This window comes from Rhipicephalus sanguineus, chromosome 6 (genome assembly GCF_013339695.2).
Source record: "Rhipicephalus sanguineus isolate Rsan-2018 chromosome 6, BIME_Rsan_1.4, whole genome shotgun sequence".
NCBI lineage: Eukaryota > Metazoa > Arthropoda > Arachnida > Ixodida > Ixodidae > Rhipicephalus > Rhipicephalus sanguineus.
In genome coordinates, this window is record NC_051181.1 from 73,352,155 (window position 1) to 73,380,012 (window position 27,858).

Consider the following 27,858-nt stretch of genomic DNA (forward strand, 5'->3'; position numbering starts at 1 on the left):
TGAAAAAACACATCCTCCGGATAGCAAACACTGTTGTGAACAGTTCAGCCAAATCTTGCAGTCGTGCACGGCAATTAGGATAGTTTACAAGCGGAGCGAGAAGTTCCCATTTTTTCAGTCGCCCTCTTCGCATACAGAGGCCTGTGCTCACTCTCTTCAGAGCTGCTGATGCCTGCCTTTTGACCTTGAGCAGCAGATAGCATGCCATTAGACAATAGCCGATAGAGCGGTGTTTCACTGAGATTGCTCACTCTCTTCAGAGCTGCTGACGCCTGCCTTTTGACCTTGAGCAGCAGATAGCATGCCATTAGACAATAGCCGATAGAGCGGTGTTTCACTGAGATGCGAGTGGGGTGCCGCCACGTGCCGGCGCTGCGCTCCATAGCGCAGCGCAGACTCTGGAGTTTCCAAGACGCGTGGCGCCACCTGTCGGAGAAGTATTGGGTAGTACAATGACCGACTCCCTCGCACAGTTTGCTGTGGGACCAGGTGCAACTAGCGAGTGCGACACAACGATTGAGCTTAATATCGCGTGTGTTTGCGCATTTAACACTCAGAATGAGAGCTGTGAATTCATCTCTGCTAAGGACCTTAATCTCTGGTAGTCGGACGCGCCACCGAACCGCCATGAAGTGCTTGCTGGATCACTCGCCAGAACGACGGCGAAAACAACAGCAGACAGACCGCTCCGCGCGCTACGAAGAAACGCCGCAATCGACGCTACTGTTGCGTTGTGAATTGCCACGGACGTAAAAGACTGAATAACAACGTTCAGTTTTACCGACTTCCATAGTACTCGTAAGAAGAATAAAGGCGAGAGCGCTGGATACGGGCCGTTGCGAGCGTGCTGGGTAAGCGAAGTACCCGTATTCTCCACAGCCGGTCGCATGAGAAAGTGTGATAATGTGGCTCTGCTGTTGTTTTGCGTAGCCCTGATGTAAAACCGTGGTAACCTTGACTATGAAGCTCAGCATAGGCTCTGACCGCGGTGCGTGCCGTGCAACACGGAGTGAGCAGCTAGAGGCAGACTGAAGATGCGTGATACGCACACCGCGACAACCTATAATCGGAGTTTGTCGTCACCACGCAGCATCGCGGACGTACGTTTTGAAGGCTCAGAGTCCTGGTTCTAACTAGCTAACACGTGCGTCATACAAGTAAATCGCAAAATGTTGGTGGTGACCATCTTCAGATTTCTTTTGCCCGTGGCCTCCGCGGTTGCTGTAGCAATCTCGGAGGCCACGGCTCTGCCTTCGATTGTACCCCGCGAAAGTGGACACGCACGTGTCCCCATTTGCAGTATATACAAACGGAGACGATCATCAAAAGACCATTTGAGGATGCGTACTAAAACAGTCCAAAGCACAGGAAGCGAGAGATGAATTAAGGGAGAATGTAACCGATAAGGCGAAAATCGCCGGGGCCATTCGTCCCTGATAAAGTGAGTTTTGAACCACTGATCGTAAGGTGCATAGCTAAGTAAATTGATCGTGTATGTACTTCATCGCTTTGGCATTACGTATATATACGATTTTAACGCATTTAGGCGCTAGATAACGGATGTCGGAGGGCTTGCCTCGAACTCGATGTCGTGCAATGCACGCTTGTACTTGCGAGTTGCAGCGCGCCGAAATAACTAAAACTTCTTTTGCATTGTACTCACAGTTCGCTTTATCAGCTTCCTTTATTTCTGAAGCGTGGATTGGTGGAAGAAGCTTTCCAGGACCTTGATTTTCAAGAAACCGCGCCTCGACACCAACGAAAGAGGGGGGCTCTATTGTGGCATGTGCACATTCGCTTGCGGACGGCTCTCTTTCTACTACCCAGTCAGCACCAGGGCTGCGATGAGGGCGCTGGTGGCGGTGTTTGTGTTTTTCGCAGCGCCGCCTGGGCAGTCTGACGTCTGTAGCCAGGTAACATTACACAGTGAGCCACACTCCAGCGCAGGAATCACAACGGAAGAGAACGATCGTGTTTCATCACGCGCGCTCAAAGTCATTATTTGCGCTTACGTAACCTTTTCCCCCATGCCATTTATAACTGGGTAGCTTACACAGCGTTCATCGGGACGAAAGAGAGAAAGCGCTTAAAGCTTCCTACAAACCCCTGTAACGCCGCTCGTTCTTGATGGATTCGAGAAAGTTTTGCAGCAATCAATTCGTGAGGCAACAGACTCCGATACTGAGGTCGTTCGATGATTACATGTAAATGTGGTTCATGACACCTTTAAGCACATGACTCTATAGAAAAGCAGCGAGCTGTGCATCGCCACACCTGTGCAGTCGCAATGTCGCTGTGTCGTTCGATGATCTTCTTGCATTGGGCCGAGATATACCCTTGTGGCGATGGCGACCTGCGACGGTCGTAATGAAGACAGTGCTCCGGAGTCGGGGGATCAGCGAAGCCTCGCTCGACGTCCAGGTCGTGCAGTCTCTGCTCCTCCTCCACATCTCGACCCAAGCGAGGACTGCTCGGCGGGTGGGGAGAGTCCAGGGACAGCACAGACTTCTCGGACTACGTGTACCATACCACACAGTATATTACTTACTTTAAGGCGAAAGTGCTATACATCAAACGAGTCAAGAGTGCGAGATGCGGCGAGGCCTGACGATACCTCACGATACCTGCTGAGACCGCGCTGTCAACGTGAATGGTACCAGATCATGTGACCACAGATGACGTCATGATGGCTAGGGTTAAGGCTTGGGCAAGTTGGTTCATTGTGCAAAGGAGGGAAGACAGCGCTGAATTTTGGACAAACACAAAAGAAGACAGACGACGGCGGCGACAGCGCCTGTCGTCGGCTGTCTTCCTGTGTGTTCATCCAAAATTCAGCGCTGCTTTCCCTTCTTTGGCCATGTTGGCGTCATCCGTGATCTGTGACGTGATATGACGACTGTTGTGACTTCCTTTTCTTCGTCATTCGTCTACAGATGACCAAACATCATCATTATGGATGCTCCTCACGAGCTGACGCGTGCTCACGTGGCAGCGCTGGCTCGCCCTCTTTTTTTCCTTTTTTTCTAGTTCCATTAAAGCGGTTCATCTTGCAAGACGTGTTTTTGGCTCGATGTTAACCGCGCCGCAGTTGGAAGGCTTAGAGGTCCAACACATGGTGCCGAAAACCCGGGACCTTTAGACACCGCTGACATCATCGACGCACGGAGCCGCGACAGCTAAGAAGACGCGGCGCCTGCGACCTCAGCGAGATTCCCCGACTGCGTGCGACAGAATGGAACGACAGCTTAGACGACGCAACAGCCTGCTGTCTCAACTCGATGTCCTGTTGGCCGAGGCGGAAGGCAACTTGCGAGAGAATCGAGAGGTCACGAAAGCTACTGTAAGTGTACTCCTCGATCGAATCAGCTCCTTTTACGGACAGATAGAGAAAGTTGATGAGGCGATTTTTGAAGAGACGCCAGACGACCTGTTAGACAGCGAGAGGTTAGACGCTGGAAAATACCGTGACAAGGTTGTTACCCTGACAGCGAACCTACGCGTCAAACTGAATGAATGTCTGTCGCCTCCAACCCCACGCCCTACTAACGTTCACCCGTTACCTTCCGGCAAGAGCAAGCTTCCGCAGCTAGAACTCCTAAAATTTGACGGGAACCGCAGACAGTGGCCGCGATTTTGGACCCAGTTCACATCAGCAGTTCACGACAACAGCGAGCTGAGCACAGCTGACAAGTTCAACTACTTGAGCAGTCTGGTGACCGGAGCAGCCGCCTCAGCTATATCGGGATTGCAAGCTACCGAAGAGTGCTATGCAGACGCCATTGAAATTTTAAAGAAGCGTTTTGGAGATGAACAGATCATCGTTCAAGATCATCTACAAGGTTTGCTGGACCTCAAACCGGTGTCATCATCAGCAGACGTCCATCAGCTGAGGAAACTGTACGACAAAGTACAGGTTCATATTCGAAGCCTCAAGGCGCTTGGCACGAACTCGACAACTTATTGCACCATGCTGCGAGAAATCCTGCTAAGAGTTCTCCCGACTGACATGGTACTGGGGTTTCATGAGGCGCGCAAGGCATCATCATCAGCTGCAGCTTCTTCGAATACAGAAGATAACGAGCTTCAAATGCTTTTGGAATTCTTCGACCTTCAACTGACTTGTCGGGAAGCTGTGGCCGAACAAGAGATACACAGAAGTCGTCGCACACCAGAGAAAGGAGGATTAAAGCCCAGCCATCCACGAGACGTTTCCACGACAGCTGCTCTACAAAGCTCAGCTAGTAGTCCGCAGAAGTGCCTGTTTTGCCGTTCCGAAAAGCATTCTGCTGAAGTTTGTGATAAAAAGGAGATCAGCCTCTCGCTCAAAAAGGAGATGCTTACCAAAGCCGGAAGATGCTTCCGTTGTCTAAAGCAGGGCCATTTGGCGAAAGATGGCAGAAGCCGGCTGAAATGTGGAAAGTGTGCGAGAAGGCACGCAACATCCGTTTGCGCATCGGAAGAGATCAGAAGCGACAAGGAGAAGGTGCTATCTGCATCGGTAAATCTAATCTCCAAGCAGCCAAGCTCAGTCGTAATGCTGCAGACTCTGACGGCCACCATATCAGGAACCAAAGCATTTGGTCGCTACCGAGTCCTTTTCGATGGCGGAAGTCAGCGGAGCTTCATTACGGCGAAAGCTTCCCAAAGACTTGGCTGCGAAGTAATAGAAGAGGAGACGTTGACCGTAGGCGTGTTCGGTGGTGAAAACGCGCGGAAAACCATGCAGAGGGTGCGAGTATCGATTCTCCCTGCGAAAGAGGAAATTCCGATTTCAATCGATGCGCTGGTGGTGGACACAATATGCAGTGAATGCATTCCGGTACCAGAAGAAAACGTTTTGAGAGAAATGAACAAGATGCAATTGGATACGCAAGCTCTCTCTCTGCAAGGAGTTGAAGACAGATTGCGGTCCTCATTGGTTCAGACTATTATTGGGATCTAGTAACTGGTACCGTGAAGCCTGTGCACGAAAAGCTGAAAGCTGTCGAGACAAGACTGGGATGGACTGTTCAAGGGCCGTTGTCTGCTACAACCAACGTAATACAGAGTGCCAGTGTCGTAGTCCTTCGAACCACGGTGACAGAGCAAGACATCTCGGAACTTCTGACTCGGTTTTGGGATCTTGAAAGTATCGGGATCAAGGCCGAACACGAAGAAACGAAGGTCGCCGATTCAGTGCTGGAAAAATTCGAGAACAACATCAAGAAGAAAGACAATCGGTACGAAGTCGCGCTACCGTGGAAGGAAAGGGTTGACCTGGCAGAGAACTATGCAGTTGCAACCAAACGTCTGCATAGTTTGATGAAGAAACTTAACAAGGACAGCGAGCTCTTGAAAAGATACGATGAGACTATTAGACTGTACCTCGATGAGGGATCTGCTGAAAGAGTACCTGAAACAGAAGAGCATCCACTTGGACCCCTGTATTATATGCCACATCGAGCTGTAATACGAGAGGACCGATCTACGACGAAGGTACGCATCGTATTCGACGCATCCTCTCACGAATCTGGTTCAAAGTCCTTGAATGATAACCTGGAAGCTGGCCCAAATCTAAATCCTGACGTAGTGACCCTACTGCTTCGTTTCCGACGCTACAAGGTAGCGATGAATGCCGATGTCGAGAAGGCGTTCCTACAGATTGGCCTGAGAGAACCAGACAGAGATGCGCTCCGCTTTTTGTGGTTCAAAATTTCCCCACAAGTGAACAGCCCAATGCCGGAAATAGAAGTTGGGAGAATGACTAGAGTGCCCTTCGGAGCTACTTCAAGTCCTTTCTTACTGACTGCTACTTTGAAACACCACTTCAGGTCCGTAGAAACCCTCTATCCTGTGACAGCTCGACGATTGCAAAGCTCCATATATATGGACGATCTTCTGATTGGAGCCGACACAGCTGAAGAAGCTATCCAGATGCACAAAGAAATAATTGAGATCTTCAGGCAAGCTTCCATGAACATTCGCAAGTGGGCCAGCAACGATCCTCTAGTATCTGCCGCCTTCGAACAAGGAATCACTTCACAAGAAAAATCTCTTTGCTCACCTTCTGGACCTCTGAAAGTACTGGGACTTCATTGGAACAAGAAGACGGATACCTTTTAGTTCAAGCCCCAGGATATCCTCCAGTTCATACAGGAACATCGGATTACAAAACGCTTTGTGCTTCAGGCTGTTGCAAGGATCTACGACCCTTTGGGGTTTCTTTCACCTTTCTTAGTACGGGCGAAAATCTTCTTACAAGATCTATGGAAGGAAAACCTTGACTGGGATGAGACATTGCCACCCAAATTGTCTGCTTTCTGGCTGAAATGGAGCAAGGAGGTAACCATGCTTAGTGACCTCAGTATTCCAAGGTTCCTAGCAGCCGGCGGAGAAGGCCCGTACCAAACGGCAGCACTCCACATCTTCTCTGATGCAAGCGAGTCGGCATACGGGGCTGCAGCCTACCTTCGTACGGTCGACTACAGTGGCACCGTCCGGACTATGCTACTGATGGCAAAGACCAGAGTTGCGCCGTTAAAGACGGTCACTCTAGCGAGGCTGGAATTGATGGCAGCATTGCTTGCAGCCCGAATGTACGCCTACATCGTGAAGAATTGCGACCTTGGAATTGGTGAAGCAACATTTTGGTCCGATTCCCAGATTACACTTTGCTGGATTAACAAGGATCCCGTTACCTGGAAGGAGTTTGTGCGGAACCGGACGCAAAAAATCAGAACTTTGACTGAGTATACCAGATGGCGATATTGTCCTGGAAAAGAAAACCCCGCCGATTTGCTCACTCGAGGCTTGTCTGCGCTCAAACTGAGTCAGTCGCAGTTGTGGTGGTTTGGACCTAGATGGCTTGCAATGTCTGGTACGTGCTGGCCCGTGTACGGGGGAAGGAATGACATGGAAAACGGAAAGCTCGAGGCAGCTGAGACAGAACTAAAGGTCAGCACCCATGCTGTTAATACGAGACCATTGCTGCCATCGCTGATTGAAATTGAACGATTCAGCAGCCTCACCAAACTTTTAAGAGTAACGGCATGGGTCTTCCGTTATGCCAAAAGGTTGAAGAAGGAAAATGATAGGTCTGGGGAGCTGTCTGCTGAGGAAATTCAGCAAGCGGAGTGCTATTTGCTTCGAGAGGAACAGAGACCTCACTTTGGTAAAGAAGCAGACTGTGTCGCGAGCAAGAAACCGCTCCCTTTACAAAGTCCACTTGGGCATCTTAGACTGTTCACAGACGAAAACGGGCTTCTTCGGATACAAGGAAAAGCTCCCAGGGCTGACGACTCATTCTCGCCATCCCATCCTCCTACCAAAAGACTCACACCTCAGTATGCTGATAATCAATCATGCTCACGCAAAGGTCTTCCACGGGGGAGTTCGAGACACTCTGACTCAAGTTCGAGAACGATTTTGGATTCTTCAAGCACGACAGTCTGTGAAGAAAACGATAAGACGGTGTGTCATCTGCCAACGCCTACAGAGTAAACCTGTTGAGCAATCCACCTTGTATGCCTCAGGATCGTGCTACTCAAGCCCCTCCGTTCCTCGTGAGTGGAGTTGACTTTGCGGGGCCACTATACATCAAAGGGCATCCCCACGAGCGCTCCTATATCGCTCTTTTTACGTGTGCGGTGACAAGAGCTGTTCACTTGGAACTGGTTGAAGACTTGACCACAGTGAATTTTCTTTGCGCCCTAAGGAGATTCGTATCACGGCGGGGTCTCTGTCACACTATCTACAGCGACAACGCACAAACATTCGTCAAAGCGTCCAAGGACCTACAGAAGCTTTGGCGAACGATAAGACACCCCGACGTACTCGCCTTTTTTTCCTCCTCGAAGATCCAATGGAAATTCATTTGCCCGAGCGCTCCTTGGTGGGGCGGGTTCTACGAGAGACTCGTTCGTTCTGTAAAAACCTGCTTGAAGAAGATGCTTGGGCGACGGCTTGTCAGTCGGACAGAGTTAGTTACTCTACTGACAGAAGTGGAGGCCGTGGTGAATTCTCGACCTTTGACTTACGTGTTCAACGACGTGGATGAACCGTACCCCCTATCTGCAGCAGATTTTCTCGTTGGAAAGAGACTGACAACGCTACCACATTACGAACTGAAAATCAACACCGAGTCTACCAACGATGCACTGAAGAAACTTTGGAGCAAGCGAGAAGATGATCTGCAAGCATTTTGGTCTCGTTGGTATAAAGAGTACCTTAATGAACTCAGGAACTTTACATCCAACCAAGCCAAAAGAAATGACTCTTTGAAGAAAGGCAACGTAGTTCTACTCGGGGATAAACAGCTTCCAAGGCAACTGTGGAGTTTGGCCCGCATAGAAGAACTGATCAGCGGACGCGACAGCATTGTCAGGACCTGCTCTTTATGCTTGCCCGACGGCTCTGTTGTGAAGCGGCCCGTACAGCTACTTTACCCGTTGGAAGCCAACTAACGTCATCTGTCGGCGCGGGAGACTGTTGTGACTTCCTTTTCTTCGTCATTCGTCTACAGATGACCAAACATCATCATTATGGATGCTCCCCACGAGCTGACGCGTGCTCACGTGGCAGCGCTGGCTCGCCCTCCTTTTTTCTTTTTTTTTCTAGTTCCATTAAAGCGTTTCATCTTGCAAGACGTGTTTTTGGCTCGATGTTAACCGCGCCGCAGTTGGAAGGCTTAGAGGTCCAACAACGACTTTATCACATGAGAATGGCAGACTGGGCTTGTTGGTTTAACATATTTGAAGTTTTAAGGCGTGAATAAGACACGTACGGACGATGTGTGTGTTCCTATTCTTCATCCGTGTCTTATTCGCGCCTTAAAACTTCAATTATCACATGACATCTTCTCTTGGTCAAAGTTGAGCCGATCTGGGAAGTATTGCGACGGGTGAGTTTCAGAAAGCTTCAAGATAACGGAGCAATTGAATCAGAGTCTCGTGATAGCATACGCTTCGCCTCTTCTCTCCTTGGCATTTAGTTACAGGGCCTGACAATTTTTATTTATTGCTTATTTATTAAGTTCCTATTTTATTTCAAGAATGCTGCAGGCCAACAGGTCCAAGCAATGCTGGAATAATATACCGGAGTAATATTTCTTCTTTTTATTACACAATGCATAATTTTGTAAAGGAGCCCTAAAGTGATATAATGAGTTCCTTTAAACGGATGAATGATTCTTCGAAACCATGAATATCAGCGTGACGTCACAATTTCTAAAGTTCGTCTCTTATTTATTTCGTATTTTGACCACAATGACCCAGCAAAAGTTTCCAAAACTTGCTGCGTTAAGTCACTGGCCCCCTCCAAGAACAATGTGCTTAATCTTTACCGATTGAGTCCAACCAATGCAGGCTCTAGCAAACGGCACCAAAGTCTATGACGTCACAGTGAGTCAGTGTGGGAAGTTCGCAATGGCGTCACCACGTGCATTTTCTTTTGGCGCGTTTTCTCGCCCAACAAGCCTGCAGCTCAAAGTACGCAGCTGCTGCCGGAACCACGCAGTACCTTCCGTGACCCCCCTATGAATCTCACGCGTCGGCAGAGTAGAGGGCCGGAGCTTTTATCTCCGTTTGAGAGGCGATCGTCGGCTGCCTTCGCACTGTACAGCTAACTCTTCACCATCATCGTCATCAGGCTGGCTACGCCCACTGCCAAAGGACTCACACGTGTTTCTCCAATTCAGCTGGTCATGTGCTCGCAGCCACGTTATCCCCGCAATGTTCTATCTCATCTCATCTGCCTCATTAACCTCATCTGCCTTACCTCACTTTCATCCTACCCCTCGCGCGTTCGCCTTCTCTTGGAATACAGTGTGTTACTCTCAATGACTGCAGCGACGGCGTGGAGGTAGAACATCAGCCTCGCACGCTGGGGGTCCGCGGTTCGCATCCCGGAGCCGTGCAATTCCCCACCGGAGAAAAAAAAAAGTCCGCGCGTTCAAAGAATAAAAAAAAGAGGCCCCTGGAGTGGTGACAACATCCGGTAATGCACTCCTTCACTACGCAAGGATTAGCCACCCTGGTGCAGTACTTGGTCACTACGAGGGTCGTAGCCAGGGCGGGTTCAAACACCCCCCCCCCTCACCGAAATTTCTCAGTTTTGCTTGCTTATATATACACTCACATATACAAACGCATTCACGAATATACATCAAGTATGGTTGAACACCCCCCCACCCCCCGAAAAAAATTTCTGGCACGCCCCTGGTCACTACCTCCCATATGAAGCTTAGAATAACAGAGAGCTGAGCTAGTTGGTAAGTATTCATTATAAAAAGACAGGGCGTGCGAACACGGACACAAGAAAGAAGTCAGGACACCACAATATGAATACATCAAATAATGTAACGAATGAATTTAAGTGTGTGTCACGCGATAATGTAACCAACTGCAATCGTTGACAATAATACTCATAAGTGAAGGCATCCAAATCGTGCTAAACGAACTCGTCGGGAAACCATCAGAACATCTCCCCGACGCGCTTATAGTCGAGTACGTACTAGCCGAAACCTTCTATGGCTCATCAGTCGGGAAATCCAGCGTACGGCGGCGGCGTGACCACAAATCGTACGAAAAGTCTCGTGACGTCGAATACAGATATAATGATGCGAAACGACCAGGAGTACACGTTAAAGGGGTTTCAAAGTAACATAAAATGAATCGTGAGTGAATAAACGTACATTGCAACGAATCAAGTGAATCAAGCGAATCAAGTGTAAATCAAGCGTGAATACAGCGACTTAGGTGTGAATCAGAAATCAACCAAGTGACTTAAGTGTATTGATGTCAACGTGGATCAAGAGTGATCAACTTACATTACAGTGAATCAAGAGTGATCAATTCAAGTGAACAAAGTGTGCCTCCTACTAATCGTTACTTAAAGGAAACTGCGGACTTTTTCGTAGAATGGCAGCTCGACAGAAGCGTCCCCTCGAAGGAAGAGAGTGAGAACCGGGCGATATGCCACCTCGCTCAACCTCCCCAGGAGCATCCAATTCTGTAAAAACTTAGCCGCGTGTCGTGCTGTCTCCGTCCATTTTCGACATGTCGGACTGGCGTCGCTAACGTGTAAACGAACACTGCACCATGTGCACCGTGGACTGAGGCACAAACGTACACGTGATTGAAGCGCAGTAATGTAACCGTCAGCTGCTGATGCATGTTTCCAGAAAAGAAATGAGCTCCTCCACTTACGTCCGATTCCGTGAGATGCATGCCTCTTCCTTCTTTTCTTCTTCGCACAGGTGGTGCTTGTATGAGACCAATGTTGCAAACGTGATCTCATTTTATCGTTAGGAGTCGTGCGTGGCAGTTATGTGTTAACGATATGGGACCACCGTACATGCAGCTCCCTCTGAGTCGTTATCCCGCCGTGGCAGCTCAGCGGGTAAGGTGGCGTGAATTTGATTCTCGGCCACGGCAGCCGCAGTTTTGATGGGGGCGGAATGCGTTGCATTTTACCCCCATAGTGCCCTTAGAATTATATTCACGCGAAAGAACCCGACGCTGTCCAAATCAATTCGTAGTCACCCACCACGACGTGCCTCGATAATCATTCCCCAATGCTCTCGCATAGCGCACACATGAATGAATGAATGAATGAATGAATGAATGAATGAATGAATGAATGAATGAATGAATGAATGAATGAATGAATGAACTAAATTAATTAATGAAAGTTCATTTCACCAATTGAATATGTTCTAGTTAATTTCTAACTTCAGCACTGTGAAGGAAACGGAAATTTGTGTTCCTCCAACTGGTTATATGGCGTATGTTAGGCTTGATAATTAGCGCGCACAGCGAGTGTCAGAGCCGCGTACGTGGCGTGCGTTACGGACACTACGTACGCAGTAGTAAAATTCGCTAACACGTCAGCGTGTAACAAGGGGGACTTTACAATGCGCTGCAACTTCTATAGACGCTTTGACGTGGCATACCAAATTTGTCGGTGAATAGCGCGCGTAATGTTTGGAATTGCCGTGAGCCTATGGAAGAGCGTTCAATAACGCTTGCATTCACGCTCTCCACGGTCATGCGTTTTCTTTTCTTTTTTCTTTTTGCATACGTGGCTTGCCTAGTTGACAACATTTAATCCCATCTATTATCTTTGTTCACATGGAGGAAGCAAGAACTGAGGAAGGCCTGCGAGCTACGCTGAGGGAAAAGTGCACAGGAAATGATGCCTCAGCGGCCAAGAAGCACACTATTCAGCAACTAGCTGGAGCCACAAACCTTCGTAAAGCGCACCTGAGGCTTATGGATACCCCTGCTGCTGCGTCACTGCCACCTTGCCCTCTTTGAAATTATTTAGAGCGCAAAACTCTCTTTTAGAGCGCAAAACCGCCTAACTCCACTAATTAAAAAGTTAACTAATTTAGCTTTCTTGATTACTGTCCTAAGTAATATCTTTAGCCATCTTAAGATGCCTGCGGCTACAGAAGTAGTGATTGTGAAGGCATCGAACAAATACCGCATCTCCCTGATTTCGTGGATATTCTGACACATTTTTAAAACACCCTGACACCCTGTATGCTGAAAAAAAAATATGTGGGCAGCTTTCAATAGTTGTGCAAGGCTGGACTAACAGCAAAGCTTGTTGCCGACCTAGCTCAATAGAAAGGTCTTAATTAGCATGACCTTAATCAGCAAGGTCTAAAGTAGTATGGTCTTAATTCGTATATATTAATTAGCAATGGCTTAATTAGTTAGTCTGAGTGCTAAGGTCTCCATTATTATGATATTCGCTTGATCTTAGCATGGCTTGGCTTAATTAGCTTGATCGCAGCATGGCTTGCCTTGACTCATGACAACTGACCAAGAACATGAAGACAAAGAGAGCACGCGGCAGCCACCGATGACGATAAATTCTTGTCGACTCTGCACGGCATAACGAAAAGCTTAACAGCTCCAGTGTAAAACATGATTCACACCTTTTTTCAGTCTGTAGCAGTACCAATCACAACAATTTGGCAACTTAATGTGTCATAATGATGTGGTGCATTAACCTTGAGGTGCACGGAAACAAGTGCTATTATATGTGGTAGGTGAATGTAGTAGGTGAGCAAATAAAATCAGCTTAGTGCTCCTTTATTGCTTTCGCCAAGGAAATACGGTCGGAGCTACCTCTCACACGCTCTCCGCGCACTAACTTCTTGATGGTAGTGTTAGGCATCACCAGATGATAGCTCAGACGATGCAGCTGTTGGTAGGCAAGACATTCCTTAGTGTACTAAATCAGCGGATGCCTGCTTGATGGGCTTGATGGTGGCTTGCTTCATTCAGGTAGAATTGACGTCCCATCCCCTCAGCATCAGGTGGACGACTGCTTTCTTGTTTTGGTGCACACTCTCAAGAATGCTCCTCAGGGCTTGTATTTGTACCTTGGTTCCTTAATTTCTGAACCAAAAGAGTTGCACAAAAAAGGCAGCCGAATGCATCAAGAAAAGAACAACTACTCTTATCTAAATGGCTGCAGGTAGGCTGCATTTTAAATTTTTAATTCCAGCAGCATTTAAAAAAAAGACACGTGCTATAAACAATGATATAAAAGCCATCTTCCCACACCAAGAATCAAAGAGCTGTAGTTCAGGTATTGCAAGTCATGCATGACATCAATAAAACCACTTTTCATATTCTCCATTGAGCCTCATTTAAAGTTATACTAAACAGAAGCTCAGATCAAACCACAAAAAAAAGTTTACTCCTTCTGATGAGAAACATACTCATACCCAAGTCGTTTGTAGCATTGGCAGTTACAAATCTTGACCTCTTGAAGGGGTACATGTTAGCGCAAACTACAGGGATGCAACAGCCTAAATAGGATTTGTAGCAATTTTTGGAGCAGCAAAGTATTGCTTTTGGAGCACAAAAATCCAAATTTGGAGCAGATTGAGAAAAAAAAACCTGAATTTATGCTAAAAGCACGAAATCCAAGATTTGAAGGAGTATAACAAAGAAGGCTTATATTTAGAAAGGAAAACAAAAATACGCACCAACCATTCAACATCAGTTAACTCGTGCACAGTGCACGTGAACACTCCTATTTCAATGCGCACCTGGCAACTTCGAAATTCGGGAGATTCGTAAATCAGGAGCACGTGGGTGTGGTGAAAAAGGAAAATTGGCGTATGTTTTTGTCTGTTGTTTCTGAAGGCCACAGAAACGCCATACACAGCAGCTCCAAATAATTGTCAATAATTTTTTAGACGTCAGCGATCATACTAGTACTCGTAATTACACGGCGCGTGCACGAATGAGTAATTAGGGACAAAATACGCTGTGTTCCTGACAGCTAGTACTAATAGCCCCTTCTAAATCTTAATACGCTGTTCTGCAGGACACTAGTGTACTGCGGCAAAAGTGGCTTAAAAAGCGTTCTGCATGCAATAAAACAAGCACCAGGAAATTTGAGAGCCACTGTCCTTTTTTATTGCGATAGCAATTATATGGACACTCTCAACGTGTTTTGCCGTCATGTCCCGTATAAAGTCCACATGGATAACATCCCCTGCGCATAGCATGTTCTACCGCGGGTAAAAGCGCGCGAGTACAGGCGACGAATGCGGCTGAATTAGATCTCAAAGGAGCCGGTTCATCTCCCTCGTTCGGAGGGCGCATGCGATAATACCACTCAAATCGGGAGGCCTGCCATCGGAGCAGAGAGGAAACGCCCCGCCCGTCTTGAATGAGCATGAAAAGACGCCAGGGGTGGGGGTCGCTCGAGCAGCAACTTTGAACTTTGATTCTCAGGGCGTGGTCGCGATCGCTGGAGCGCGCGCTATCTCGGCAGTCATCAGCGGGCGGCTCGTATACCCTTCTACGTGCTGCGCTCTCAATGCGAAGACACTATGCAGAAAGAGCATCTTTCCCTGGAGCGGCCGTAGTTTCTTACACCAACGTTTTGTAGAGTTACGCGAGATCGGATACAAAAGAGTTTGCTGCCAGACTCACTTCGTATACCATTACAATTTTGTTGCTCTCGCATTCATTACATCGTCCTTGCGGTGAAACTGACTTTCTTCTTTTCTTTCACGGGGAGGTTAGGGTCTGCGCGGCTGTATTGGATGATGATGCCCACACTGCAGATCACCAACGCGGCCTCCATTTTCCGCTAAAATTTGCGCAACTGAGAAAATTTTGAAGCTGGTCGGGCATTTTGGCACAGCATGGCGCAATTTCAACAAATTTCACGGTTTTGGCTCAGCTTGGCGCAAAAATAACGAATTGTATCAAATTGGCGCAATTGGCGCAGCTGTTGCATCCCTGAAACTAGGAAAGACGGATGGGAAAGAACTAAGAGGAAGCAGAAAGGTAATAATAATAATATCTGGGGTTTAACGTCTCAAAACCACGATATGATTATGAGGGACGCCGTAGTGGAGGGCTCCAGAGATTTCGACCACCTGGGGTTCTTTAACGTGCACCTAAAGCGCGGGCCTCAAACATTTTTGCCTCCATCAAAAATGCAGCCGCCGCAGCGGGGATTCGATCCCACAACCTTTGAAGCAGAAAGGTCGGGTACTAAACCTCAACTGTTCATTAGAAAGGTGATTCCAACAGCATGCAACAATCTGCATGCGCATGCGTGTGTCAGTGTCAGGAAAAAGGCAGTCACACTGACTTATCAGAGCTGCATCTCATTTTGGAAAAGATAAACACACGTATCACTGATACAACTCGTGCCTCTCCTAATGTGAAACATCTCCAATAACTCTTGCACTAATGTGCCGTTACTCCTGCCTATTATCTTGACCTCGTGAAGCAGAGGCTCACAACTGCAAGCTACACAATGCGCAGGTAAGTGCGCATTTCCTTTATTCTTTATAGATAATTCGTGCTCCCGTGCTCGGTCGTTGACACATCGCCCAGTTTGGCCCACGTACATCTTCCCACACGACAGCAGTATTTCGTATACTACGCCCGTCTAGCATTTCACGTAAGGTCTGGTGTGCCTATTCTGGCATCCGAACTTTTTGTCGATGAGGCTGATTCGCGGACACAGTCCAGCCAACTTGCATGGCGCCGAGAAGACTCAGGCACACCGTATCTGTTGGCGACCTTCTCGAGGTTGTGGGAAAGTTGGTGGTCGTATGGGCCCACAGCGGGCTTGCCTCCTTTTTGTACAGGGCTTGACGTTTTACTTTTTATGCCCTTCCCCTTCTGAAGGAGGGTTTTCAAGACAGCTATAGTACGACCGAGCTCGGGAAGCCGGCTGAATATAGCCTTGCCAATTGGTTTTCCAAACTAACTTGCATGGCGTGAGAACACGACTTCATTAGGGCAGACTCGAGGAAATGGGTAGCAATTTCTCTCTTTACTAGTTTAGAGTGTGCAGAACCGTATGGGAGCATGCCTTTCTGTGCATGTGGGCTCTAACGCCAACAAACGCATTTTTTGTCAAAGGTTAGATCTAAAAACTGAAGAGTGCTATGGGAAGGAGATTCATGTGTAAAGAGATCCCTTCCCATGCAGCTGAAAAGCGGCTAAAACTTCATTAATGCACTCATCAAATGCAAAAGCATGGTTAGTCTTTCCCACAACCAAATTTTCTACAACCTCAAGAAGGTCGCCAACATATACGTTGTACCTGTAGTCTTCTCGGCACCACGCGAGTTGGCTGGACCGTGTCCGCGAATTAGCCTCTTTGACAAAACGCTCGGATGCCAGAAGAAGCACACCAGACCTTGCGTGAAATGCGCGACGGGCATAGTATATGAAATACCACTATCGTGTGGGAAGACGTGTGCGTGGGCCAAACTGGGCGATATGCGTCAACGACCGAGCACGGGAGACTGAATTATCAATAAAGAATAAAGGAAATGCGCACTTGCCTGCGCATTGTGTAGCCTGGAAATGTGAGCCTCTGCTTCGCAACGTCAAGATAATCGGCAGGCGTAGTGACACATTAGCGCGAGAGTTAGTGGAGGCGTTTCACATTAAGAAGAGAGGCACGAGTTGTATCAGTGATACATCTGTTTGTATTTTCCAAAATGAGATGCAGCTCTTTGATAGGTCAGTGTGATTGCCTTTTTCCCAATATACTAGATGCATGCATGCGCAGATTGTTGTATGCTGTTGGCTTCACCTTGCGAATAAACAGTTGAAGTTTAGTGCCCGCCCTTTCTGCTTCCTCCTACTTCTTTCTCGTCTGTCTTTCCTAGTTTGCACTAATATGTACCCCTTTAATGTCAACGAATTCGCCCAGCAACAAGTCTTACTTGACCTCTTGATATACCTTTATACAAGCCATCGCCTCCTCTATTCTTCAATTGCTAGTCAAATGCACCCTATCCAGCCGTTCACCACCCTCTCCTCTTGTCATTTCCTACTCTCCCCGTTGGCTAGCCTTTGTGCCTGCTTTGCGTCCACGGGGGAGGGCACCCTTTAGGTGGCGCCTCATGACGGAAATCAAATGAGGTAATTTTGTGTTCAGTTGTGTTCATATCCGTGGGGCAGCGTCTTGCATCCCTCATGATCACTATGTTGGGTGTCACGCTGGCTCTCTAAGAGACGGGGTGTTTTCAGACGACACATCTCCGTTCGTGGCGCTGCGCAGGCTACCAACGGGGACGCTTCACTGTGAGGCGGCTGCATGCGCTGACTTTAAAGGGACTGTCTACCGCTCGGAAAAATTCATTCCGATTGTGGTGAAAATGAGAAGATTGTTCGTCACATCGGCGGCAACGAGCGTGCTTTTGCCCCATAAAAAAAAAGGAATTATATTTTTAATTTGATGTTGAAAATCGTGAAAGAATGACCGCTAGCGTCACCCAACAACGATGTGTTAATTCTACTGGTAGCACAAGAAATCCTCGCAGGTAGACTTATTCTGCTTAAAAACAAATACGTATAACTTGAAATTGTATTTTACACACTTGAGGCAACTTTCGGTTGCGTCAGAGAGTAATTTTTTGCTTTTTGTTTTCTCACGCATCCAAAAAGGCGCCCGGTGGCGCTGCTTGCGGCGCCGTCTTCGATTTCATCTGCTTCAACTCATGCGCTATGCCATGCGGCTCTCCGCGCTGGTCGTACTGTGTCGTTGTATTGTTGTTAGAATGTCTTACATGCGGTGCGCTGTGAAGGCGTGCATTTATTGTCTCTTTTTGATCAATCGACTTGGCTTGGATTGCGGCAGCAGTGCTAAAATGAACGCACAGACTGCGATTACAGCAAAACAAGGGTTCTGTAGTCCTATAATAGAGCTTCATTTAACCGCTAGCACGCTGAAAACGATTGTTACATTAATTACAATAGTATCCAGCAAATATAAAGTAATCCTACAGAAATCACATGTGCTTTCGGTTTTAATTTTTACCAGCACCGCAATCGTCATCGCGTCCACCAACCAGTGTTGTGGGCATGTTTCACGCCAATGGAATAAAACCGAACGCAGATCGAAAAATTCTGTTTTAAAAATATTGACTCCCTTTCCATAGAAACCGCTGCAAGGTTGGACACTTCAGACAGTACGCTTTCTATTGCGGTACAAAACAGAAAAGCGACGAAGGACGGTACCCGTGAAACGGTGGAGGCATTGCTTCGAGCCACAGAGGAAGGAGTACGAAGGAGCAAATCTGACTGGGGGAGGACAGCGCATCTACCGCATCTCCACGAGAACACGCTCAGACGCACGTGTGGCGCAAGCAGTCATATGCTTTAGGTGGCGTCGCACCACAACCGCTCCCTCAACAAAGGCGAACCAACTGTTCCCTTCGAGGAGCGAGCGTTTGCACTGGCATTAAAAAAAATAGAGGAGGCGTTGCACAAGCACATGGAACTGATTTTGTACAGAGACAATTTTTGGCAAAAACGTAAACAGTGAGCATCTCAAAGCTGACTGCAGAATCCAACATCAAAGAATAATACGAACATCTTTCAAGTGCTAGAGTGAGAGTTGTTTTAAGACAACAAAACTAGGTAATATCCATTCCTTACACTATAGCGGTTAATGTTTGGTTTTTGAAGCTATCCAGAATTTGTATAAATTGCCTACAGCATGCAGATAGCACAATTCTAGTTCTTCGGCTTAGATGGGCCTTACCTGTAGCAGTTGGAGGACATAATTAACTGGTATTAGGAAATTTCTTTAGTTAGATATTCAAATTATTACTTTTTCCCACACACTGCAAGTCACAAGTTGTATCCGGGGTGTTCGTAAGGCATATCCACTTGAATGAGCTGTTAGTATAACACCACTATTGAGATACTGTAATTAGAAAGTGTGCAACAAAATGCATTTGCATTACATTTAAAGGATACTAAGCAAAATGCCTGTGTAATTCTACTCTGTGCATATCTCGAAACTGTTGTCATCCTCAGAGCTTGGTCCAAGTACACTCACACCTCACTATAACAATGTCACATCTGCCATGAAAATAACTTCGTTATATCAGCAAATTCGTTATAAACGTTTATTTGTAACAATGTATCTATGACACTACTATTCTTCAACTACTTCGTTATAACCGATAATTCGTTATATCCGCGTTCGTTATATCGAGGTTTAAGTGTATAGGTGCCTTGCGATCTCACAGACTGAAATGTGTAAACTGTTATAAAATAATTGATTCGTGGTGTTTCGTCAATTCGTTAGACATGCATATCAACTTACTAGTGCACATAAGGTCTGCCTATGAGCATTCTGTGTCTGGAATTTATGAGGACTGGAATTTGACTATCTCATAACTATGCCATCTCTCAAAGATATTCTTTTTAATCTGTGCAGTAAAAAAGAAAAAAAACAGAGACATTCTTGTAAACAAGGCAGCCCTGCGTACTGACCTTTGGTTTTGTCTGCGTAATCATACTATGTGTCATTGTTGTGGGAGTTTGGGTGCCTTCCGTGGCCTTCACAATACGGCGATGTCCAGCCTTGAGTGGACGGCTCACACTAGGCACTCTGTAGGTGTTGGGCTTGCACTGTGTAGCCTGAAAAGAGAAAAGTACATCTTGACAACACTCGCTAAGGGGATGTGAGGAGCCATGACAGGACTGGTACAGTGCTTTATAGGGGACCTGCATTTAACATAGTGAGAAGTTAATGTAGTGAGAAAACATTGCCGACCTGCAGTCAAGGCTCCTGCAGATAGCAAGCCAAATGCTATTGTACTTGCAAGCCAATATTGTTACATATTGCTGCCCCCCTCCCCTTTCCAACCCCAGTCCCTATTGCATGGATTCTGTCATCTTCCTCAAATGCTTGAGCTTGCTTCAAAGTACAGTACAGGTTTTCACAGTTTCTGGTTTCTCAGCTCTTGAAGAATGCTCCAAGAAAGTTTTAACCAAACGTGACTGGCGGTAAAGCAAAATTTTTATGTGTATTGGCGTGCGGTCCGCCCCTTGGACAAAACATATGTGCCACATGAGACTAGAAAATAGGTGCATTGAATCAGACTCGCAGTACAGCAAACACAAGAGACACAAGCAAAAACTAGGGTTTGACAGAACTGCTGTCTTTCCAATAAACCTACAATTCAGAGACAGCAATCATGTCAGAATTGTCATCAACCTAAAAGGAGCCAGTAGCATGCACGTCTTATTCTAAAACATCATGAATTTGCTTAGAAGCTCTGCACAATCAAAATTAATGAATACCTTTTTTCATAAAATTTTCTCTTTTGCATGTGCAAGTGAGCCAGTTGGTTCGTATCCAAAAACAACGCAAAGTAAACATGGACAAAATGCAAACAGGACAAGCGCTGTTGTATATATGGTGACTCTTGTATATAATGCTGTCGAGTGCCCAACTTGGCCACCAAAGGCATTTTGCAATGATCCTTTACTCTTCACAGTTTAATTAGATGTCTTACCGGCAAAAAAAAATTTGGTTGAACTGCTGTGCTTGTTAGTCATCTGCTTTAATCAAAGTGTGTCACTGCAATGTACTGAAACAAGCAAAATATAGACAAAAAAGGCTAAGCATCCTTCCTTGTTTCTGCCTGCTTTAGTATTTCGTGCCAAGTGAGCCTGCTTGGATGTTTCAAATGACAAAAGGACGACTGAATCATTTGTCACACTTCATCAGATATCATGATAATTGAACAGTAAGTTAAGTGGGCTTGTGCCACGCAGTGTGTGTATGGTTTGCTTTCTGTATGTGGCACACCTGCCACTGCATGCCACCTTGAGCCCTGCACATGGACCGTTCTCACGTGTACTGCACATATTTGTGTTGTGCTCTTTAACTTGCAACTGCTTCCTCGTTACACCGCTCTTACAGTTTATGTGAGACTTCCAGTTGCTTGTAGTGGAACATTACACGGGACAAAGCAATTCTGCCAAAAACACCAGTACTGCCCAGTTTCCACTTACCGCCACAGTCTTCCTGTACAAGAGCAGCAAAATTTCATTAAGATTGTAACGGCAGATAAGTGCACTTCATGCCGAGGTTAAACATATTTGGAGACCAAGTTATGAAATAATAATAATAATATCTGGGGTTTTACATGCCGAAGCCACGATATGATTATGAGGGGAGGGCTCCAGAAATTTCAACCATCTGGTGTTCTTTAACAGACGCCAACATCGCACCGTACAAGGCCTCTAGCATTTTGCCTCCATTAAAGTGCGACTGCTGCGGCCATTATCGCAGCTGTAACCTTTGGGTCAGCTGCCGAGCATAGTAACCACTGTATCACCATGGCAGACCAAGGTACGAAATGCAAATGGCCTGTTACATTTAAACTTATCTTTAGCATAGGAGCCAGTAGTACTATGTATTTGTACTACATAACAGCTGTCAAGAGACCGTCACCAACCTGGAGATTCGTGAGACTTGGACGTTCAGCAGCAAATACTGGCTTCACTGGCACCAGAAACGTAACACTGGTTTCTGGTGTGCCACAATGAAGCACCTCAGTCTGGCATGGGGTGGTGAGTCTGGGCACATTTGCAAGTTCAGGGTCACCTGACAAAGACAACAGCGCCGACTGTAACAACTGCATAGCAGCACTGGGAGTGACGAACACAACTGCAGGTGCACTTGAGGGCTGCTGGGGCTCACTTGAGCTCAATTCATGTGGGAAATTAAATGCCGCAGGTTGGGACGACTGTGTATTGTAGTCAAAGGGAGTGGTCAGTAGAGTGGTGGGCACACTTGAAAGTTGAATACCATGTGACCTTGTGCCAACCAGTGGACATAGCGGTTCGATTTCGTTTGCGGTGTCTGTCACATTACTGCTGGGGGAATCGAATGCAACCACTGGTCCACCTGGAATGTTGGCATCACAAGAGCTTGCATGTGTCGACAAAGAGAGCACTTCACATGGAGAGGATGCCGTCTCGGGATTGCAAGGTGCAACAAACAACAGCGGAGACTCATTGGGCAAGCTTGGATCACCAACAGAACACAATGGTTTCAACTGGGATGACATGGCCAGACTCTGAAGCTTGCTGGAGTTCGGTGAACTAGGAGTGCTTTTTTCCCTCACAGGCAAAGCTGTCGAAGCTAATTGGCTTATAGACGTGCCACCAGATTTCGGTCTTGGCAGCGGCATCTTGGGACTGGTACACTTTGCTTCAGTGATCGTACACGATGGTACCAACTGGCATGACTGAGAGGTCATCACATACGGGAGGGTTTTTATATTTGTTGCACTGGAAATGTGTTCATTTCTTGCAGGCAAAGCTGCCGAACCTGACCGATTCACTGGCATGGCACCAAATTCCAGTCTTGAAGGCGGCATCTTCGTACTGGTAGGGACGGGAGCCAGCAAGCTTTTCCAGCGTAAAATCTGCAGAAAAAATAATGCAGCAATAACAGTAATCCAGCAAACTCTGCAAAATGACATAGAGAACAGCTTAGAGTGTTGCAAGTATCTATATAAAACATTTGACATACATAGAATGGCACGTACGATACTGTACATTTTAAGGACACATCAAAACTAAAATACTTCAAACACCATCTAGCGATATTTGTCACTGTCAATGTGTAAACATTTCAGCACATTGGATATACGTGTGTCTGATGTGAGTGAAGGGTTATCATTAGATACTTAAATGCAATCACTGATGAATTGCTTCTAAAGTACTCATCTGAACCTACATTCAATTGAACGACTCCATGACATTCTTTCCGCCTCTGTTCTAATTGGATGCACATTGTTCTGTTTTTTTGTCCTGCTACTCATTGTCATTTTCCTTCACTTTGAGGCAATGTTCTCTAGCTGCCGCACTTTAAGAAGCGTAACAACGATGTGCTGCTCCTGCACGACGCTGCTTTTTATCTTCATCCTCTGCCACCAACCTGGAGTAGCCACCTGCAGCTTCACAAGGCTGTAGACATGTGCTATGCTGATCTCATTTGCTGTTAGAAAGACCATTGAAATCGCTGCTTTTAACAGAAGAAATGCTTTATTGCCCTTCATAGTAGGTTATTAATGATGCAAGGGGAATTGATCAAGGGCTCGTTTTTTTCGTTATGCACAACCTAATGAGATCAACGACAATGAAGCCAAGGAAAGTACAGGGGCATTATTTGTACCCTTCAACTGTAACATGGTAATTTTTATATAAATGTAAAGAAATTAAAGTGGACGAAGAGACACCTTGGCACTGGTAAGGACCAAACCTACAACTTTCGGATAATGCATCCGATGCTCTACCAATTTAGCTACGGTAAACCTGGGAGAGTAAGCCAGTGGTGGTTATAGCCATGATGGCAGGCGTGGAACACTCTTTCTTTGCCAGCTGGCACCACATGATCTATTTAGGAGCGCTCACACTTAAGTGATTTTGTAAAACTTTGGCAGTGAACTAATTATTTCAAGTACAGCCGTGGTCATGTCTGTGTAGAGTGTGCAAGCAGCCGGTTTTTGCTCTGCGGGGCGACACCTTGAGGCAGTTTCGGGCTCTGACGTGGTGTGTCAGGAGCATGCACGGCCTAGTAGTCAGGCTGACTATGTCAAAGCACGAAACTGCCTCACGGTGTCGCCACGCAGAGCAAAAACCGGCTGCTCACGTGCCCTACACAGACATGACCGCGGCTGTACATTTATCATTACTCCTTCAACTGCTGAATGGTAGCTACTTTTCATGCGACGTTGTACCTTTATGTGCCTCTCTCGATCCAGCTGTGTGCTTCCTGATGAGGGATAAGCTTCAAGATGGTCATCGGGGCTTGTTAGAAGTTTCCCCTGCAAAGTTTTCCAGTGTTAAAGTTCCCCATCAGATATTAGGCCCTGGCAACATGTTCTACACCAAGCAAACCACAACTGCAGCTTACGAAATACAGCAGCCTCCCGTCTGAGCTGCGCTTTCCACTCGGTCCTTACCCGTGGCTGCGATGCATCCCAGGTACTGTACGATTCTGTGTTTCTGGTTAAGTGTTGCACCTTAGAGGTTGGCGGCACATGTAGGAATGCAGCCGCTAGTGAAATAATGGCACGCTACTTGAGAGTCTGTGAGGGTATAATATCCGTGCTTCAATGCTTTTTTGGTTTTGATTGTGTCGGCTACCGCTAGGACGTCCCCCGTGTTTGCCGAGCTGATCTCGGCTGAGGCACAGATGAATACTACTGGCCTGCAGGCAGCCAACAGCCGCCAGCGAAAAACCATGTGTGCCACAGATGGATGTGTCCCTACGTGTGTGTCTGGGTCTGTTTTGTACTGTTTTATAAGTTGCCTGAGTCTGGCATCATGACGCGATCTGTTGTACGAGGGATTAATGTTATTGTGGAGAGACAGCAGGTATGGTGTGGATTAGGGTGCCGATATTGACGGAAAGGGGTACAGGTTTCTTTTGCACTGTATTGCGGCCGTGTGGGATACCTTAAGCGACACAGGAATTCCATCCGTGGGTGTTAGACTGAGTCCTTCTAATTGCAGGATGAGCTAAGTGGGCCCTTAGCCGATCCCTGGATGCTGCTGTTGATAGTCCGAGGGCAGCTTCATAGACAGTACAGGAGGAGGGTATCCGCTTGTTCGACCTCAGTCTAACCGCGAGTGACACTGCAAAAATAAACTTCGAATTCTGATCACAGTGATGACTGATTTACTTTGTGTGTCTCCTTCAGTGGCGGTCAACTTGGCTTTCCCTCTACCCGCTTGGCCTGCTCAAGCGATACAGTCGCCCTCTCTGGGGAAATGGGAAAACTCCGCCATATAGGCACATTGCACTTCTAACTCCAGACCGCCGCGAGCGCCTCTGGCGGCAACGGGCGCGTCCTCGTCAAGAGAGCGGCAAGCAGTCACACCTGCTTGCCCTTAGTGACTAAGGCAGCTAAGCGTCGGATGCATCGCTCTGCACAGTTGTCTAAGAAGAACAAAATCTTAATGTCGTGCATCAGAGTGGTTTTCACTTGAAATAACTGTTACGTTGCTGGATGCCATAATATGTCTCAAATAAGGCCTAAACACAGGACAAGAAAACGCTAGGGTGGGAGCTGTTTTCTTTTCTTTGTTCCGTGTTAGCGTTGTTAATCTGCTTTTTGAAAGATGTATAAACTATTCCGCCTTTTGATGCTTGCTCAGTCCATAATATGACACGGCAACTTGGCGGGGCCAAAGATTTACACCTTGACAACGCAGCAATGAGGGTCATCGCGCGAAGCCATGAATAGCTCCAGCTTTTTTTTGAAAGATAATCCTTCGTGAAACTTGTGGTGCACAAAAAAGACACGGACGAAGAAAGTGAAGACTGGACGATGCGCTTACTTCCAACAGAATCGCGCATTGTCCAGTCTTCACTTTCTTCGTCCGTGTCTTTCTTGTGCGCCACAAGTTTCACCATGTATCACCACCAACAAGCCCATTCTTACGTTCTTTCATAATCCTTCGCACTGAAAAAATCCTTAAACAGGGTATGTGTGCTCGAGCCGATTTTTCGGCAAGTGGACTTTTCTTCATGGCTCGACTAATCAGTTCCAGCCTTGAAGAAGACAAGTCCACTTGTCGAAACGTCCGCTTGAGCACACCACCCCCTGTTTAAGGACTTTTTCATTGCAGGCTTCCATCTTCCCCTTCCTGCCGTTTTTTGAAATTCTTCACATTGAACTCTGTGGTTTACAAGAATTGAACATATCTGCAGATTTATCACCATGGCACCATTTTGAGTAAATTTAAAGACTATTGGTAGAATTTGGGGGGGGGGGGGCGTAAATGTGTACATTTGAAGGTTGTTTTGGTGTGATCGACATGCAAGTAAAAAAATGTTGTGGTTCTTTGTACGGCTGTGGTTCGCTCAAGACATAACGTTAACTTGAATTAGTTTGCATCAGTATCATGACTCAAGAGCCGGTTTGTTTTTACCCTCGACTATAATGTACACGTTTCTTTCCTGAATTTCTCAGGACACTTATACTGCTCAAAGACTCGCTTTTTTTCTTGGTTTGTCTTGTTACACCCGAAGCATGAGGCCAACTTGTCTCACATATATAAAAAAACACATAATAAAAAGGAACACACAGCGACTGCGGCCACATATTTTCATTTGCATTTGCCCGTGACGTTGGCTAGGCCGTCACTTTTGGCACCTACTACTTGTCTAATTGCCGAGGATGACTGCATGCGCATTCAAGAATGACCAACATGAACTTAATCAAGCAATGTAGCCATGTGATAGTAAAATCGTCGAATCAGGGAACGGTCTCTCAAACACAGCTGTCCGGCAACTTGGCGCTGCTTTTCTTTTTAAATTGACCTCGCTCCTTACTTCATCATCGTACTTCACAACGAAAATGTTCTTAGACATCAGCTGTCAAAAAAGTGGCGCATTAAAATAATAAAAAAGGGTCAACTTGTAGTCAGCTATGGGCGTTCTTCAGGGAGTTTTTAGCTGCATTTGCTCATTCATCGAGATTCGATTACGATGCCAGCATCCGTGATTTCACCATTTCATATTATGCACATATATATACGAAAACATTGGGAAAGGCAATTGCTGTATGGAAGCTAAGAATAAGTGAGAGGTGTCCAAAAGAACGAACGAAGCCACCCGAGCGGCCGTGTCGTGTCTTTCTTCTAAACTGTTCATCACTGGCGCTTAACATTTTTCACTAGGCTTTACCAACAGGGCCGGCTTTCGTAAGCTGCCGTGCGGCGCTCGACGGGGCGCACCACCTTCGCTTTCCTTGGCATACCGAGGGTAGCCCGCGGGAGCTCTCCCGACAGTGACGAGAAAGTGGCCGCATTGGCGCTGGGGAGGCAGCGCGATGGTGGAGGCTCCTGGCGGGTGCAACGTGAAGCGCACATGAACACACAAACGCGTGGCGCGCGCACACACCTTTAACTGCGCGGCGGACTCCAACCGAGTGTCTGTTTCGTGGTCAGATTCGGAGACGGCGCGCAGCCGCATTTGGCGAAAGCAAGTGGTCTCAGCCAAGTCCGTTTGTCCGCCGCGCCTCTTGCCCTCTCGAGCGTGTAGCAACCGCGCGGCTTTGTCCTCGTCCATTTGTGAGGCAAGATGATGGCGCGTGGAGGCCCGCCGTAACTCCGACCGATTGGCTCTTTCCTTGTCAGTTTTGGAGAGGAGACGACGACTGCCGCGGGCTCGCGTTTGCTCCAAGCAAGTGGCGCGGGCCTCGGCCATGGTTGCCGCGTAGCGAAACCGCCGGCGTTCCTCCAGCTGTCCGGCGGTACAGATCTTCCTCGGCCAATACTGCGATTAATGTTAGGCCATCGTGCACTGCTAGCCGAATGCACCATTCGCGCAATGCCGAATCGGCCGAACGCAAGCTGCGCGGAGGTGCGATGTGGCCGCCCGATTAATCACCATCATGGCACCATGGATGGATCATGCGCATCTCTTGATACACAAAATAAGAAGACACGCTGTTGAATGCTTCCATGGTACGCAAGCGCTAGTTTCGCGCGGCAGCACAGTGTAGCCACTCTGCTCACACCCTCACACCGCTAACGTTGGGCGATG

At 47.1% G+C, this 27,858-nt stretch overlaps 1 protein-coding gene across 1 annotated transcript; it reads right to left on the reverse strand.

Moving 5' to 3' along the window:
• Positions 1 to 13,082: 13,082 nt before the first annotated feature.
• LOC119395882 (uncharacterized) lies at positions 13,083 to 27,786 on the reverse strand. The gene is made up of 5 exons (XM_037662889.1): positions 27,214 to 27,786; positions 24,041 to 24,127; positions 21,749 to 22,723; positions 19,773 to 19,919; positions 13,083 to 13,388 (listed from the first exon to the last, which is right to left on the reverse strand). The coding sequence occupies exons 1-5, from the start codon at positions 27,517 to 27,519 to the stop codon at positions 13,341 to 13,343; spliced, it is 1,563 nt and encodes a 520-aa protein (XP_037518817.1). The 5' UTR covers positions 27,520 to 27,786; the 3' UTR covers positions 13,083 to 13,340.
• Positions 27,787 to 27,858: the final 72 nt, after the last annotated feature.

Excerpts from the sequence above, each read along its gene's own strand:
- LOC119395882 (XM_037662889.1), bottom strand. The coding sequence starts at position 27,519 with ATGGCCGAGGCCCGCGCCACTTGCTTGGAGCAAACGCGAGCCCGCGGC. Across the intron at positions 22,724-24,040 it reads ATCGAGAGAGGCACATAAAG|ATTTTACGCTGGAAAAGCTT; the intron begins GTACAACGTCGC and ends TTTTTTCTGCAG. Across the intron at positions 19,920-21,748 it reads CAAGTCTCACGAATCTCCAG|GCTACACAGTGCAAGCCCAA; the intron begins GTTGGTGACGGT and ends TTCTCTTTTCAG.